Raw genomic sequence first — 13,797 nt, 5'->3', positions numbered from 1 at the left:
GTACCACTGAGAAGAGTCAGACATCAGAGAGGCAGAAAGAGCTCATGGTGCAGAGATAACCTGCCATCCATGCAAAAGGTGTCATGGAGCAGATCCCCTGGCCTCCCTTGCCCTGTGCTAAATCCTCTTCCACAGCATGCCTCTCCCCATGCCCAGAGTGATGGACCAGCACTCACTGTGATACATGGGATTATTACACTGAACACCGAGGCATTAAATATTAAACAGCAGTTAAATGCTCATTAGATAGATTTAAACATTGAGACCCAAAGAGCCATTAAATATGCAGTGTAGGGTGGGGGGATCTGATGATTGACTGCACACCATCTCCTTTGTGCAGAGCTGCTACGAGCTTCCCAGCCCATTTGAAGTCTCTCTGCTGTACACGTGTCTGCTCCATCTTCTGAAATGTTATCTCACAGCAGCCTCTCACAGCTACAAGAGGTGGGGGAGAGACAAGCTCTGGGAAGCAGCAGGGTGTGGAAAAGCAGCTCAGCACAATGAAGAAAAGAGCATAGCTCCGGCACAGGTGGCCCCAAGCAGAGAGCAATCTCCTGGCATAGGGATGGCCTCACTGCAGACAGCTGTGGTGGCCTCAGCAGCAGTGCTGGAGCTCTGCAGGCAGGTGTGGAGCTGTGCCGTGCCGGAGCCTTCCCCTTGGGCCAGGAAGTCCTGGGGGCACAGCATGACACAGGGCAGGTGGACTTCTGGGCTCCAGGGCACCCTGCAAGTTTTCCTCTCTTGCCACCCCACTTTGCTCTGCCCTTACGAGCACCCTGCCCTCCCCACTCCCAGTGCCCTCCCGCACAATCCTCAGCACCCCAAATGCACTCTGACAGTCATACAAGCTCCGTCCCCACTCCACGGCCACTGCCTCAGCACCCTGGTCCAAGCATCAACTGCCCCAGTCCTGATCTCCAAGGTCACAGGGGCTCCCACAGCCTGTTCCCTGGGAGCCTGCTCCAGGGAGCAATGCAGAGGGCTTTCTGGATGCCCCTGACTGCAGCCCTGGAGCTGCTGGAGGCCTTGCACATCCCCAAACCCACTGCAGGATGCACTGTCTGAGGGCACAGCTCACCCTCCTGCTCCAGGCAGAGCAACAAGCAGCATCAAGCAGTATCCCCAGTCCTACCACCAAGCCTAGAGAGTGGCTAGGAGAGGGCCTTGCATGGCCTGGACAGCTCGGGGGCTGGCTGCAGATGAGGGGGGCATCAGTGGATTTTGGAGAGGGTGGTTAGCAAAGGAGAAAAGCTGGGCTGGCAGAAGCAGTTCCTTCCCCTGTAACACCTTTCCCTGAATGCATTGTCCTTCAGCCTGCTATCTCCAAGGCGTTCTCAGTCTGCCACACTTCTCAAGCCCATTCCTCTCCCCTCAGTCTGTTCTCTCCCCTCCTTGCTGCTTGGATCACCCACCAAGCTTAACCTCAGCCCAGAGGGCCCCAATTGCCTCCTGCAGCACAGAACTGCACTTGGCTCCCATTTGGGAAAAATACCAATTTCCCACGTTACTTTGGCTGGCACTGAGAATATCCTGCTCTGTTCCTGACAGGCCATGGCACAGCATTGGTGCTGTGAGCAGCCAGCATCATCCTGTGGTCTGCTTCCTCCCTCTGCTCGTACTCACTCAGCTGCACTCCCAGTCTGCTTTGCAGGAAAAGTATCTTCTTGCATGACATGCAACCTGCTTTATTTAAAGACCAGTCACAAATTATTTCTGCCAGAGCCCTAGTCCCAGCCCGTGCCTGCACTCTGTGTTCGAAGGCCTGCCTGCAGCACATCTTCCCCATCACCTGGCAATGGGGCCGCTTATTTCAGGGAGCAACTGGCAGCACACAGCTGCATGGGTGCAGGCAGGGCGGCAGGACAGGGTAAGGAGGGATTGTGGGACAGCAGCTGAGCTTGGTTTGCACAACCACAGGAATGCAAATTAGGGAAGTATGAACAAAGTGGGGGGGTTGAGGGGCCTCTTGAGATTGCCAAAGGGTAGTGTCTCTTCAGTGCTGTGAGTTTGCAGGGGAAAGGGGGGCAGGTCTCAGGCAATGGGACTGTTTTACCTGAGGAAGGTGACCAGCTAATCCTGTCCTATCCTGTGGTCCAGGGAAGGGCACCTAGGTGCTCTCTGCTGTGGCACAGCCCTCTAGGAGTGTAGCTACAGCCCATGGCTGAGCTTCCCTGGCCTCTTCTGCCACTCACCTCCTAGCTCCCTGCCAGCAAGGACCATGCAGGGACAAGTGTCTGTCACCCTCCTTGAGGCAGCCCAGAGGGCTGGTGGGTCAGAGCTGATTCCGCAGCACCCAGCGCAGAGGAAACGTCACCTACCTCCCTGTGATCCAGCAGGCAGGCAGGCCAGCTGCAGCCCTGCTTGGTGCCAAGTCACAGTCCAGGCACAGGCCAGACAAACAGATGCTCCAAGCGGCTCTTGGGAGCCCTGCCCAGCAGTGCCCACCCGGATAGCTGTGGTGGGAGGAGGCAGGTACCCACACTCTGGGCCAGGCACTGCTGCTCTGTGTTGGGAAGGGAGAGGCCAGGAATGTGGCCAGACCCTCCTGCTGTTCCCCAGCTCCCGGCCCGCATGTCTGCACTGGTGCAGGGCAGCAGCCTCTGAGGACAGGGGCAGCTGTGAGCCCAGGGAGCACAGCCTGGCCTCTGGCGAGCCCTGGGGCAGCTGGCCTCAGCCTCTGCCTCTCCGCACCTGGCTGGACCCAGCCGCAGTGCCACAGGACCAGCAGCACCTCAGCTTCCCAGCCCACAGCTGGAGGAACAGCAGAGGAAGCAATTCTGAGCAGGGCTCCAAGAGCCATGACAACCCAGGTGGCCTGCTGTGAGCCAGTCCCTGCCACACTCTGTCCTGTACCATCCCCTCAGACTACATGGCCCTGACATGCACGTCCAGGTCAGCATCTGCACAACCTAGGAAGTCTCTGAACGTTCAGGGCGAAACTTGCCCCCAAAGCTGGGACAGCCCAGTGCCTGGTTCTGGGCACCACCCTGCCTGTCCCACAGTGCCGGGCGGATGCTCTCTCTCATCCACACCAGAGGCACGGGCACAGTGTGTGCAGTGAGATGGTACGACAGGCAGCAAAGTGTGAGGCCCTGGGCCATCCGCATGCTCTCTGGGATGGGGAGGTGAGTGCAAGTGTGAAGACGGCAAAGTGGGAGCAGCTAGCCAGCTCTGCATGGGAAGGCAGGGCAGGGAGGCTTGCAGCAGGGGCACAGTGCAGGACCACAGGGCAGCAGGACACTCTGTGGGCAGCGTCCACACACAGCTTGAGGCTGAGACACATGGGTTGACTCGGGCTGGAAGAGGAGCTTTCTCTTGTGCTCAAACAGAACCAGACTGTAAGCTCATTTCACTTTAACCTTCCATTTTCAGGCTGCTGTGTGGGTGAGATGATGACCCAGGCGCTAGTTTTGTGCAGCAAAGTAGACATTCAGCTTCTCTGGGGAGACCTAGCCAGACACAAGGGTGCCAAAGGCTGCATCCATCAGTGTGTGCTTATGGAGGAGGGCAGGGCTGCTCTGTGAAAGCTTTGGGGAAAGAAAACCCTTTCTGCAGGGAGCAAACTGCACCTGCCACCAGGCCCAGCACCAGCCCTGGCTCTAAGGACACCAGATCCTTCTCCAAGTCCCAGCAGCAAGAGGCATCACCCCATTCCCATGCCACAGCCAGCCCCAGGGTTAGGCCCCTCCACAGCTCCAGCACCCTGGTCCTCCTCTCTGCCCAGGTCTGCCCTTTGGACACCACCCAGCGTTGCTGGAGAAGACAGCCCAGCCTAGCAGAGCTTGGGCAGGGTCTGGGCAGGCTGCTACACAGCCGTGCAGGGCTCAGGCTGCCTCCACACGGCATGGCCTGCAGCAGGCCATGCACAGGTGGTGGCAGACCCCTTCACCCTATCATAGCCATCCCCACATTGCTCTGCAGCCCGGGATAACTGCAGCCAGCTGCACCCCGCTTGTCAGCTGTGGCAGGCACCGGCTCCCCTGACACAGCTTATGCACAAACTCAGCCATGAAATGGGTGCAGATGGCAGGGGCGGGTGCCAGGTGGCAGGGCAGGATGGGACAGCATGGGTTTACAAAGGGGAAATTGTGCTTAACCAACCTGGTAGCCTAGTAGGATAAGATGACTGGCTTGGTGGATGAGGGGGGAGCAGTGGATGTTGTTTACCTCAACTTTAGTAATGCTTTTCATACTGTCTCCTGTAACATCCTCATAGGCAAGCTGATAAGCTATGGATTAGGTAAACGAACAGTGAGGTGGACTGAAAATTTGCTGAATGGCCAGCTCCAGAGGGTTGTGACCAGTGGTACAAAGTCCAGATGGAGGCTAGTCACTAGTGGAGTACCCCAGGGGTCGATACTGGGGCCTATATTGTTCAACATCTTCATTAATAACTTGGATGATGGGGCAGAGCACACCATCAGCAAGTTGGCGGATGACTCAAAACTGGGAGGAGTGGCTGATATACCAGATGGGTGTGCTGCCACCCAGAGAGGAGAAATGAGCTAGAATCTCATGAAGTTCAACCAAGGGAATGCAAAGTCCTGCACTTGGGGAAGAAAGACCTCATAGCACCAGTATACGCTGTGTGTTGTCTGGCTGGAAAGCAGCTCTGCCAAGAAGGACCTGGGGGTTCTGGTTGACGCCAAGCTCACCATACGCAAGCAATGTGCCCTTGTGGCAAAGAAAGCCAACAGTATTCCGGGCTGTGTTAGGGGTGTTGCCAGGCAGGAGGTGATCCTTCCTCTCTACTCAGCACTGGTGAGACCACATCTGAAGTGCTGTGTCCAGTTCTGGGCTCCCCTGTACAAGAAAGACATGGACATACTGGAGAGAGTCCACCAAAGGGCCATTCTGATGATTAAGTGACTGGAGTATCCCTCATATGAGGAGAGGCTGAGAGAGCTAGGACTGTTTAGCCTACAAAAGAGAAGGCTCAGGGGGCATCTCATCAATGTGTATCAATACCTGATGGGAGGGAATGAAGAGGGAGCCAGATTCTTCTCAATGCTGTCCAGTGACAGGACAAGAGGCAATGGGCACAAATTTAAAAAGATGAAATGTCACCTGAACACAAGAAAACACTTTTGTTACTGTGAGGGTGATTGAGCACTGGAACAGGCTGCCCAGAGAGGCTGTAGAGTCTCCATCCTTGGAGATATTCGAAATCCGAGGGGTCATGGTCCTGGGCAACCTGCTGTAGCTGACCCTGCTTGAGCAGGGGATTGGACCAGATGACCTCCAGAGGTCCCTTCCAACCTCAGTCACCTTGTGATTCTGTGACAGTTCCTCATAGCACACTTGGCCAGCCCTTCCTTCCTGCACAAGCTGAGCCAGCCACTCCCTGATTCCTGGTGTCTCACATGCCCATGCAGCATCTTCCACCACATAGACCATCTCTGCCATCCCCTGGCACCCGGCCTACAGCCCAAGCATGCAGATGGAAAGAAGCAGACATGGCCTATGGAAAATAATGTCAGGAACAGGATTGGAGAGAGCCCATCAGGAGACTCCAGCTGGCATGTGAGGGGTGCTACTGGGCTGCAGAGGGACATCCCAGATCCATCTGCCACCTGGAAGCTGTGGCATGTCTGCCCAGAACCACCCCCAGCCCAGGAACACCAAGGCCTTCTGCTGGGGGCAATCCCCTGCTGTACCTCCTCACACTGGGATGGCAGAGCCTTGGTCTGGGACCAGGTCTCCCCATGTCAGGAAGCAGCAGTGACTCTGACCCTTCTCCTGGCAGCGAGGCAGACTCTCTCCTGCACTTCAGCCCCATTTCTGTGCCCCCTGCTGATAGCCCCTCCATGCCTGCACCTCCCTGGTGCGATCCTGCATCCCTGCTGCTCAGGCAGCCATTGTCCACATGCCCTGGTCCTGCACACCACGCTATGGCTACATGTGCTGCTGGCACATTGCTCCCTCTCCTGGGGACATCCTAAGCTTCACACTTATCTCCAGGGTCTCGCCCCATGGGGACAGAGACCTTTGCTTGCTTCTAGCTCTGCCTCGTCACTGGGTTGTTGCAGTGCTCTGTATAACCAGCACGCCAAGACAACACATATGAGCTCTCCAAGCACCCAGAGCTAGCCAATGTCCCTGGGACCCCATTTCACAGCACCGACCCCCTGCAAGTTGTAGCACCTTAAACATTACCCCAGCCTACAAACACGCCTGCATCCCATACACCGCCCCACAGCATCCTCTCCTTGCTGCTCTGTCCCACCAGCAAAAGACTCCTAGCCCCACAGTGACAGGCTGCTGCAAGCACAAAGCAGAGACCAGGCTGCTATGCAATAAATTTGATAGTGCTCTCTTGAGAAATGTGTCCCTCCGTGTATTTTACCAAAATGAATAGCTGAGTCCTCTGCTGACCCTGCAGGCTGTCTTACAGGCTCTTGTCCTTGTTTTACTAGCAATTAAAAATACAAATTTGATCCATTTAAAGTTTATTCAAGTGATGTCCTTCCAATTCTGTCCTTACCACGCTGCCCATTTCATCCAGCAAGAACCCGAAAGCTGATTGGAGCAGTACCTAGTCAAAAATTGCAGGATGTCGTGCTGCAAAAAGAGCATAACCTATTATGTGGATTCCCTGATACAGTCAGTAACTGCCTTTGTCTTGCCAATTCAGCCTGCAGGTTTCTGTAGGACTCCTCTGTGCTAAAGTGTCTAAATATACCTGCTGGCAAAATTGTTCACCTTCCTCTGCAGATGATTGGATGATTCCCTCCTCTTAGGAATACCAGCTAGGCATTCATTATTGCTATCATTTGGGTTGTGATCTGTCTCCTGCATCCTGTGAGAGCGCATAACGCATCAACTTTCTGCTCAGCATCAACAAGAGAACACATATGCTTAGGACCACAGTCGCCTCCTGTTCTCTACCAAGTACAGTGTCAGACATGGGCTTCCTTGCTGATATTCATGGTAGAAATCATCGCAGCTATGAATAGGTGTCTGCACCTGAATAAGGTGCCTGGGCTCCCACTGTAGTCTACGGACGTTCATTTGGTTCAGTGGGGTGGTTTAGGGCATGCTTGATCTTACCTAATAAAAGCCTTTTGTATAGGATGTGTCAAGCCAGCCTTGAATCCACTGATTGCACGGACTGTACAGGAAGTCCAAGGCAAATGGACTTGGTGCTGACAGCCATATTGTAGACAGAACCTCTGTGCAGATGAAACCTGCTCTTAGTGTTCTATGTGTGAGTGGACACTGCTCCAAGAGAGTCCTCTGCCTTGCCTTTGTTTGCTGTATTCCTCCCAGACTAGGAAACGATCAGCCCACAGCTCTTAACACAGGCCCAGTCTGCAGAACAGTTGATCCAGCTTCCTGCAAAGAGGTAGGCAGCGGCTGCCTGGGCAGTGCTCACTGGCAAGCATTTGGAGTCTGAACTACTTTAGCTGTTGCTTCTATGAGAAAAGGCAGATCATCTGGAGTCATCCTCCTGTGCTGGCATACAGGCTGTCTATCTATCAAAACTTTGAGCTGTTACTGCTGTGTCAGCACATCCTGTAAATATGCAGTAGATTTGTTCCAAAACTGAAATAAAGCCTCTGGCCTACTGAGGCTGGGGTAGCTGGACCTAACTGCCTGTTAAGTAAAAATATATAACAGTTGAGTCATTTGTACACTGAGCGTGCCCTTGACTCACAGGAATACAGGTAACATGGCATAAGGGAAGTGGGGAGTTCTGGTTAAAAAGGCCAAACTGGAGGGAGAGGCATGACTAGTACTGGCAATGGTGTCCAGGTCATGTGGACACACAGCAAAAATCATAGGGATGTGCCTGGAAAACTTCCATAGTTGCTGCACAGCAAGTGAACTGATATGTTCTAGGCTGCAAAGCATTGTCTATCTCTAGCACATCAGAATCCATCTATGATTTAGTCAAGCACCATGGATAAACCAACAAGAACTCTTTTCTTTTTGTGTCTTCTTGTCAACAGTTTGCTGATGCTGTTGCTTTTAAAACCCTGCAGCTTTTGGGGAGGACTACCCTAGCCTTGTACTACAGTGAGGAGGCCTTGACAGCTAAATCGGGCTCTGGTCTCCATCTGTTCCACCGCTCCTGCAGATGTTGGCATTCAGCCTACAGTGATGTCTTACTGACCACTTCTCCTTTTTTGCCCCCAGCCGATATGAAAGTGACCCAGAAAAGCTTCAACTTTGCCCGGAAGTTCAGTTTGCCCTTCTACTTTGTGTCTGCTGCAGATGGCACCAACGTAGTGAAGGTAAAACATAGCTGTTTGGCTCAGCATCCATGAGACCCCTATACAGTCCGAGGACATGGAGACTGCTGTAGGCACAGAGAGCAGAAAATGGGCTAGTACATCTGTTTGGCTATTGTGACGTCCTGGTAGCTATAGGTAGTTGCAGAGGTTTGGGGTTTTTTTCTTGGGGTGTGGGAACAGTTTCCATATGTTACAGAAACCCAGTGCCCCTTACTTTGAGTGACAAGCATTCTCTTTCTCATCAGCTCTTCAATGATGCTATCAAACTGGCAGTTGCTTACAAACAGAATTCAGGAGATTTCATGGACGAGGTCATGCGAGAACTGGAGGTAAGAAAGGCTCTACTTACTGCACTCCTCCTAAGTGATTAGCAGCTCTGCTCTTTTTTCCCTCGGGGAAAGCAGAGCCTGTGGCAAAGGGTGAAACTTTGCAGGCATGGAAAGATTTGCCTTATGCTGGTGACACCATGGGGTTTGTGTGCTGCTCGTGTCTAGGTTGGAAGGGGTGAGGTGGTGACCCTCTGAAGAGCCCATGCTGCCCTAGACCGAATTTGAAAGAACCACAGCAGAGTGTAGCTGTTGCTGTCATGCTTCTCAGCAGTTCCTTGTCCTGCTCCTTTCCAGAGCTTTGACCTGCAGAAGAAGAGCGAGAATTTGTCGGATAAAGAGGAGAGCTGCCCTGAAGAGAAGGCCCCATCTGCCTAAGCCCCGAACCCTCAGTCTGTTTTTTCCCCTTTGCTCTAGATGTCTGGGGCTAGTTAGAGCTGGCCTTCACAGAGGAAAGTGATTTTTCTCATGCCCTGAGAGCTCTGGTGATGGGCAGCTGGGCCTCTCCCCTTCTTGTGGGAGACTCTCTGGGCATGACCTTCCTTGACTCAGCCCTAGCCACTTCACATCACGGTCAAGGAAAGGGCGAGAGTATCCACATGGTTGCTGGTTACTGCATGCTTCTTCAAGGCAAAGCTTGCCAGGAGAGCGAAGCCACTCTTGGACCTGCACGGAAGGGTCCTGCCCAGATGCTTTAATGGTACCTACTGGAGACAACAAACACTAAAGATTTTTTTTTTATGAAGCTTTGAGCTTGCATCCTTCCTGCACTTCTGTTACAAGGCAGTCCAGGTACTAAACAGTGCAAGTCCAACTGCCAGCCCTCCCCATTGCTTTCACAGCCTAGCCAGTGCTGCCTCCCTGTCCACCCCTGTGATCTCTGCTGCAGAGTTTCTTTGGGTTTCCTTCCCCATTCTGTTACGGAGCAGCCAGATCCAGTAGATGTCTGAACATGGGGGATTTCTCCTTTCAGATCCACTAGAGCTGAATCAGGTGGACTCTCACACCCAGGAGGCTTGTCCTATCCCAGCCTGATGGATGTGGCTGCTGCTGTTCCCGTGTGTGTGTTCAAGAGACTTACACTGCATTCCAAAGAGCCAGATGCACAAACATGCACACAGCCTTACACAGTTAATGTGCATGGCAAAACAGACTGACACAGACAGAGCAATACCTTTACCAGCACCCATGTATACATAACCACCACATACATAAACATGAACACAGACCACTCCTTTTCTGCCTTTCCAGATGATCAGGACTGGATGTTTACTAGTGAAACATAAACACACCTTCACTCCCAAGATTCATAAGCACAGCATGTTCATAGATTCCTCAAATAACAGTATGGAAATTAAGTCCATGTAGTATCTGTGGCTGGATGCCAAGCTCCGTACCCACTCATTGGTGCAAACCCTGGATCTTTCTAGATCCATGTCTCCTGGGTCATGAGAGAGTCCAGTTTCAAGTCCACTGGTGCATTGTACACGCACACAGGAATCCCACTAGTAACCTGCCCAAGACACTTTGTGTTTCCAGCTGCTGTCCCCAAGACCTATAGCCCGCAATGACCTGTGTTCCCTTCTTCCACTGCACCCTCACCCTCCTCTCTGACCAGGCACGGTTTCAGCCCTTTTGAGTGACTCTTTCCCTTTGTGCCCTACTTGACGGCCTGCAGCCTCATTTTGCAGGTGCCGGGCATGGAAGTCCTTGCCTTGCACAGGAGACTGAACTGGACTGAAGCATGGTTAGCTGTGAAAACTGGCAACTTTATTTCAAGAACAAAGTCGACTTCAGCATCTGTGTGCACTCAGAGGAGCGTGGGCAGGACAGAGCAGGCCTTTGACACTGAGGCTGCCTTTGGGTCAGCCGGCATTGCCCTGGAAGGAAACGGTCGTGGTCCACTGCAGCCTGCACTGGATCCTGTTCATCCTGCTGCTCAAGCCTTTTTTCCCCTCAGGACCTGCAGGAGCTCCTGCAGCAGATTAAAGAATTGCACCAGCTTCTGGCGTGGAAATGGGCAGGGTGTAAACCCGCCCGATTGTGTTGGTATTGGCGTTGGCCTCTGAAAGGGGGTTGAGGTGAAGACGGGCTGTGGCGTTGGAGTAGCCGTTACAGCTGGGCGCAGTCTCATCTGTGTCAGGATCCAGTCGTAAAAGTGCTGAGTGGAGGTGTAGACTCCGGGCTGGTTTGGTCTCGCACAGCCTTTCCCCCAGCTGGTCACTCCAACAAGCCAGAAGTAGTCAGCATTATTATCTTTGCACACGAGAGGACCACCGCTGTCACCCTGCAGCGGAGGAGAGAGGATGAAGGCGTGGTTGGGTGGCCACTGTCAACACTATGGCTGGCTCCTTCTCTCTCACAGCACCTGCCAGAGCTGTATTCACTGCACAGAAAGGCTCTGCTGGGGTGCTGGAGCCTACAGAACCTTGTCTGGGAGGGGGTCGTGGGCCTGTAAGGTAGGGCTCTCTCTTTCATCTCTGCACAGTGATCCTGGATGTGTGGAAGACGGATGTTCCAGAGTTGGGATCTGAACCTACGGGCTGCCAAGAGCGCTGGATGGGCTTTCTGGGCAGTGCCCCAGGCCTCTGGGGCAAGAGGGGCACTGGGCAAGGACCTGCAGATGGGGAAGGGGAGGTGAGCCCCAACAGCGGTGGGGACCCGGCCAGGTGGGAGGGTGACTTGCCAGGCAAAGCACGCGCCGGGGTATGTTTGGGCGGTTGCGACAGGGCTGCCTGCGCTGCTGGGGGCTGACTTGTAGCACGCTCCTACCTGGCAGGTGTCGATGCCACCCTGCGGATAGCCAGCACACAAGTTGTGGGTGTGGATGGCCCCGCTATACCACCAGCTGCTGTTACAGAGGTTGACATCAATGAGGCGGACCTTGGCCTCCTGCAGGACATCAGTTGATCCTCCAGCTGTGAGCACAGAAAGGAATTAACACCCAGCAGCTCCTTGCCAGTTCTCCTCCCCTGTCTGGGTGAAGCCCTTCCCTAGGGCTCGGCTTTGCATCTTGAAGGCATTGTACCGGTGTTTCCCTTCTGCCTTGCTTTGGGTAATGCGTCAGGCCCATCTCTCTCTAGGCATACGTCCCCGCAGCCTGACTCTGGCTTTCGCCTCTGCTGTCAGGAAGCCCAACCCGTCTCCCCACCGTGCCAAGCTTGCACTCAGGACACGAGTACTTTTTGGGAACTCACATCTTGCAGCGGTGGAACCCCAACCACTGATGTAGCAGGTTGTCAGCTCTGACACTCTCAGCGAGGCGTCGGGCACGCAGGCAAGCTGTATGTAGTAGCTGCACTGGACAGGCTGGTCCAATTCCAGCAACGCAATGTCGTTCCTCTCCGAGATACTGCTATAGTGTTTGTGAACCAGTAGCCGCTTAATATTGCGCACTTGGGCCTCAGGGCCCAGCTGAGTCAACTGGGTGGCCCCGATCACCACGCGCCACATCGTGATGTGCCTGGAAGGCAGATGGAGAGAGGGCTCAGAGGGAGCGGAGCCCTGTGCTGCAGCCGCCCAGCAGTTCCCTGCCTTCTGCTTCACAAGGGAGAGAGGAAAGCAGCGCTACGGAGGGTGTGACTGCCCTAGCATGCCTTAGGCACAAGGAATGTCGAGCTGGAGGCTGCTAGGATGCAGTGGCACGAGCCCAGCCTTCTCCTGAGCAGTCTCTCAGCTGGGCTCTGGAGTGCCCAGGCACTGGGTGTACTGCAGGGAAGTGGGATGGCAGTGGCACGTGGTGCTGCGGACAGGGCACCTGCTAGTGTTGCGGGGATATCCCCGTTCCCTGGTCCTCCTTACCTGGCCTTGATGAAGCAGTGGGCTGCTGTGAGGACCCACTGTGGGCTGATGAGGGACCCTCCGCATATGTGCCTCGTGCCCATTTCCCAGGGATCCTGGATGCTGACGATCCAGGGCCAGGCCCCTGGCTGGGCATCTCTGCCACCCACGACGCGCGACGTGCCGTAGTGAGAAGCCATGGGCCGGAGCCCGCAGGTCCCTCTGTAACCAGAAACTCATTACTGTACTGCTCGATGGCTTGCTGCTGTTCAGGCTGAAGGTCAGCCGTCTTCCCTCCCCACAAGGTGTTGCATGGACAGCAGGGCCAGGGAACTCGGTGGGGCGTGCATCCCTGTGCCCCCGTTTCTGCTTTAGCCCCATAGACCAGTTGTGCCAGCAGCCTGGGTGCTGGCAAGGAACTGAGGCTCCCACGGGGGGTTCGGGAAGCTGTGGTGTGGCCACAAGAGACGAGCGGGCACCCTCCAGTGAACCACATAAGTGTTGCCCAAGCTCCCTCCCGGAGCCTCGGGCCACTTACCCACAGTTGTCCCATGTGCCGTGCGCAGGCCAGCACAGGGCCAGCAGGACGAGGAGGGAGAGCAAATTCATCGCTGCCAGTGGCACGCGGCAGCTGCAAGAACCGAGGGCTTGTCACCACCAGTGCAGCAGCCGACTGTACTGGTAGTACTCGCGCTTGCGTTGCCCGTGGTGCCCTTGGCCCCGGGACTGATGTCACAGAGTCGCTGGTTCCAGGTGCTGGGCATGGTGGACTCTCGGGGGGGGGATGACACACAACATGGGGGGTTCCTAGGAGGAGGGGAGGCAGAAGCTGGGGTCGGACACCCCAACAGACCCCCACTGCATGCTCTGCTTGCGGGTTGAGGGTGTGCAGGCCCCGTGGCAGGCAGCAGCGCCTGGCTCCGAGCACTGCCTGCTAACACCCAACAGGAAAAAAACAAGTGTGGCATCATAGCCTCTGGGAAGTTCACTGCCACCCTGCTCTCTGCAGCCATTTGCCACCAGCTCCTTCCCAAAAAACATACACCAGAGAACACAACTACTACAGGCAGTATGCACATGTTTGGGTGTTGAAGAGCCAATCTGGTTACAGCCGCGGCACGCAAGCAGTGATGTGCCATCCAAATAAGCCAAGCATCCCCAAGCAGTGTCAACCTTCCTGCAGAAGGCACAGTGAAACGCAAATGCAACACAGTCCACACTGGCTATGTCAGCCACAGCAACACCCTCTGGCAGGCTTCATGTCCTTCCTGTCTATGAGTTATTGTGCTGTTCTGGGCCAACACTGACAAGGGCAGTTGTGGCGCCTGGTTTGCATGGCCAAGGACGTGAAATTTTAAGCTCTAGACAGAGAAGGATGCTCCTGCTCTCAGCCCCACATGCCATCTTCCATGGCTTTGGTAAATCCTGTATCATCCTCACCTCATCAGTGTGCC

The 13,797-nt window shown here is 54.6% G+C and overlaps 2 protein-coding genes across 2 annotated transcripts; one reads left to right on the top strand and one right to left on the bottom strand.

Annotated features, from left to right (window-relative positions):
• Positions 1 to 8,045: 8,045 nt before the first annotated feature.
• Positions 8,046 to 9,304, top strand: LOC140649214 (rab-like protein 2A). The gene is made up of 3 exons (XM_072856071.1): positions 8,046 to 8,237; positions 8,483 to 8,566; positions 8,861 to 9,304. Exons 1-3 carry the CDS (start codon positions 8,145 to 8,147, stop codon positions 8,939 to 8,941), a joined length of 258 nt encoding a protein of 85 aa, XP_072712172.1. The 5' UTR covers positions 8,046 to 8,144; the 3' UTR covers positions 8,942 to 9,304.
• Positions 9,305 to 10,502: 1,198 nt separating this feature from the next.
• LOC140649210 (acrosin-like) lies at positions 10,503 to 12,970 on the bottom strand. Its single transcript, XM_072856058.1, has 5 exons — positions 12,882 to 12,970; positions 12,365 to 12,565; positions 11,761 to 12,026; positions 11,336 to 11,481; positions 10,503 to 10,850 (listed from the first exon to the last, which is right to left on the bottom strand). Exons 1-5 carry the CDS (start codon positions 12,950 to 12,952, stop codon positions 10,503 to 10,505), a joined length of 1,032 nt encoding a protein of 343 aa, XP_072712159.1. The 5' UTR covers positions 12,953 to 12,970.
• Positions 12,971 to 13,797: the final 827 nt, after the last annotated feature.

This window comes from Ciconia boyciana, chromosome 1, assembly GCF_034638445.1.
Source record: "Ciconia boyciana chromosome 1, ASM3463844v1, whole genome shotgun sequence".
NCBI classification, from domain to species: domain Eukaryota; kingdom Metazoa; phylum Chordata; class Aves; order Ciconiiformes; family Ciconiidae; genus Ciconia; species Ciconia boyciana.
The sequence above is the reverse complement of the archived record's forward strand: the minus strand, read 5'-3'. Positions and strand labels throughout refer to the sequence as shown.

What these genes read in the sequence shown, in the direction of transcription:
- LOC140649214 (XM_072856071.1), top strand. Translation starts at nt 8,145, where the DNA reads ATGAAAGTGACCCAGAAAAGCTTCAACTTTGCCCGGAAGTTCAGTTTG. An exon ending in ATGGCACCAACGTAGTGAAG is followed by an intron (nt 8,238 to 8,482) that starts GTAAAACATAGC and finishes CTTTCTCATCAG; the next exon opens with CTCTTCAATGATGCTATCAA. An exon ending in AGGTCATGCGAGAACTGGAG is followed by an intron (nt 8,567 to 8,860) that starts GTAAGAAAGGCT and finishes GCTCCTTTCCAG; the next exon opens with AGCTTTGACCTGCAGAAGAA.
- LOC140649210 (XM_072856058.1), bottom strand. Translation starts at nt 12,952, where the DNA reads ATGAATTTGCTCTCCCTCCTCGTCCTGCTGGCCCTGTGCTGGCCTGCG. An exon ending in GGCACATGGGACAACTGTGG is followed by an intron (nt 12,566 to 12,881) that starts GTAAGTGGCCCG and finishes TTCTGGTTACAG; the next exon opens with AGGGACCTGCGGGCTCCGGC. An exon ending in GTGGCATCGACACCTGCCAG is followed by an intron (nt 10,851 to 11,335) that starts GTAGGAGCGTGC and finishes CCTCCGCTGCAG; the next exon opens with GGTGACAGCGGTGGTCCTCT.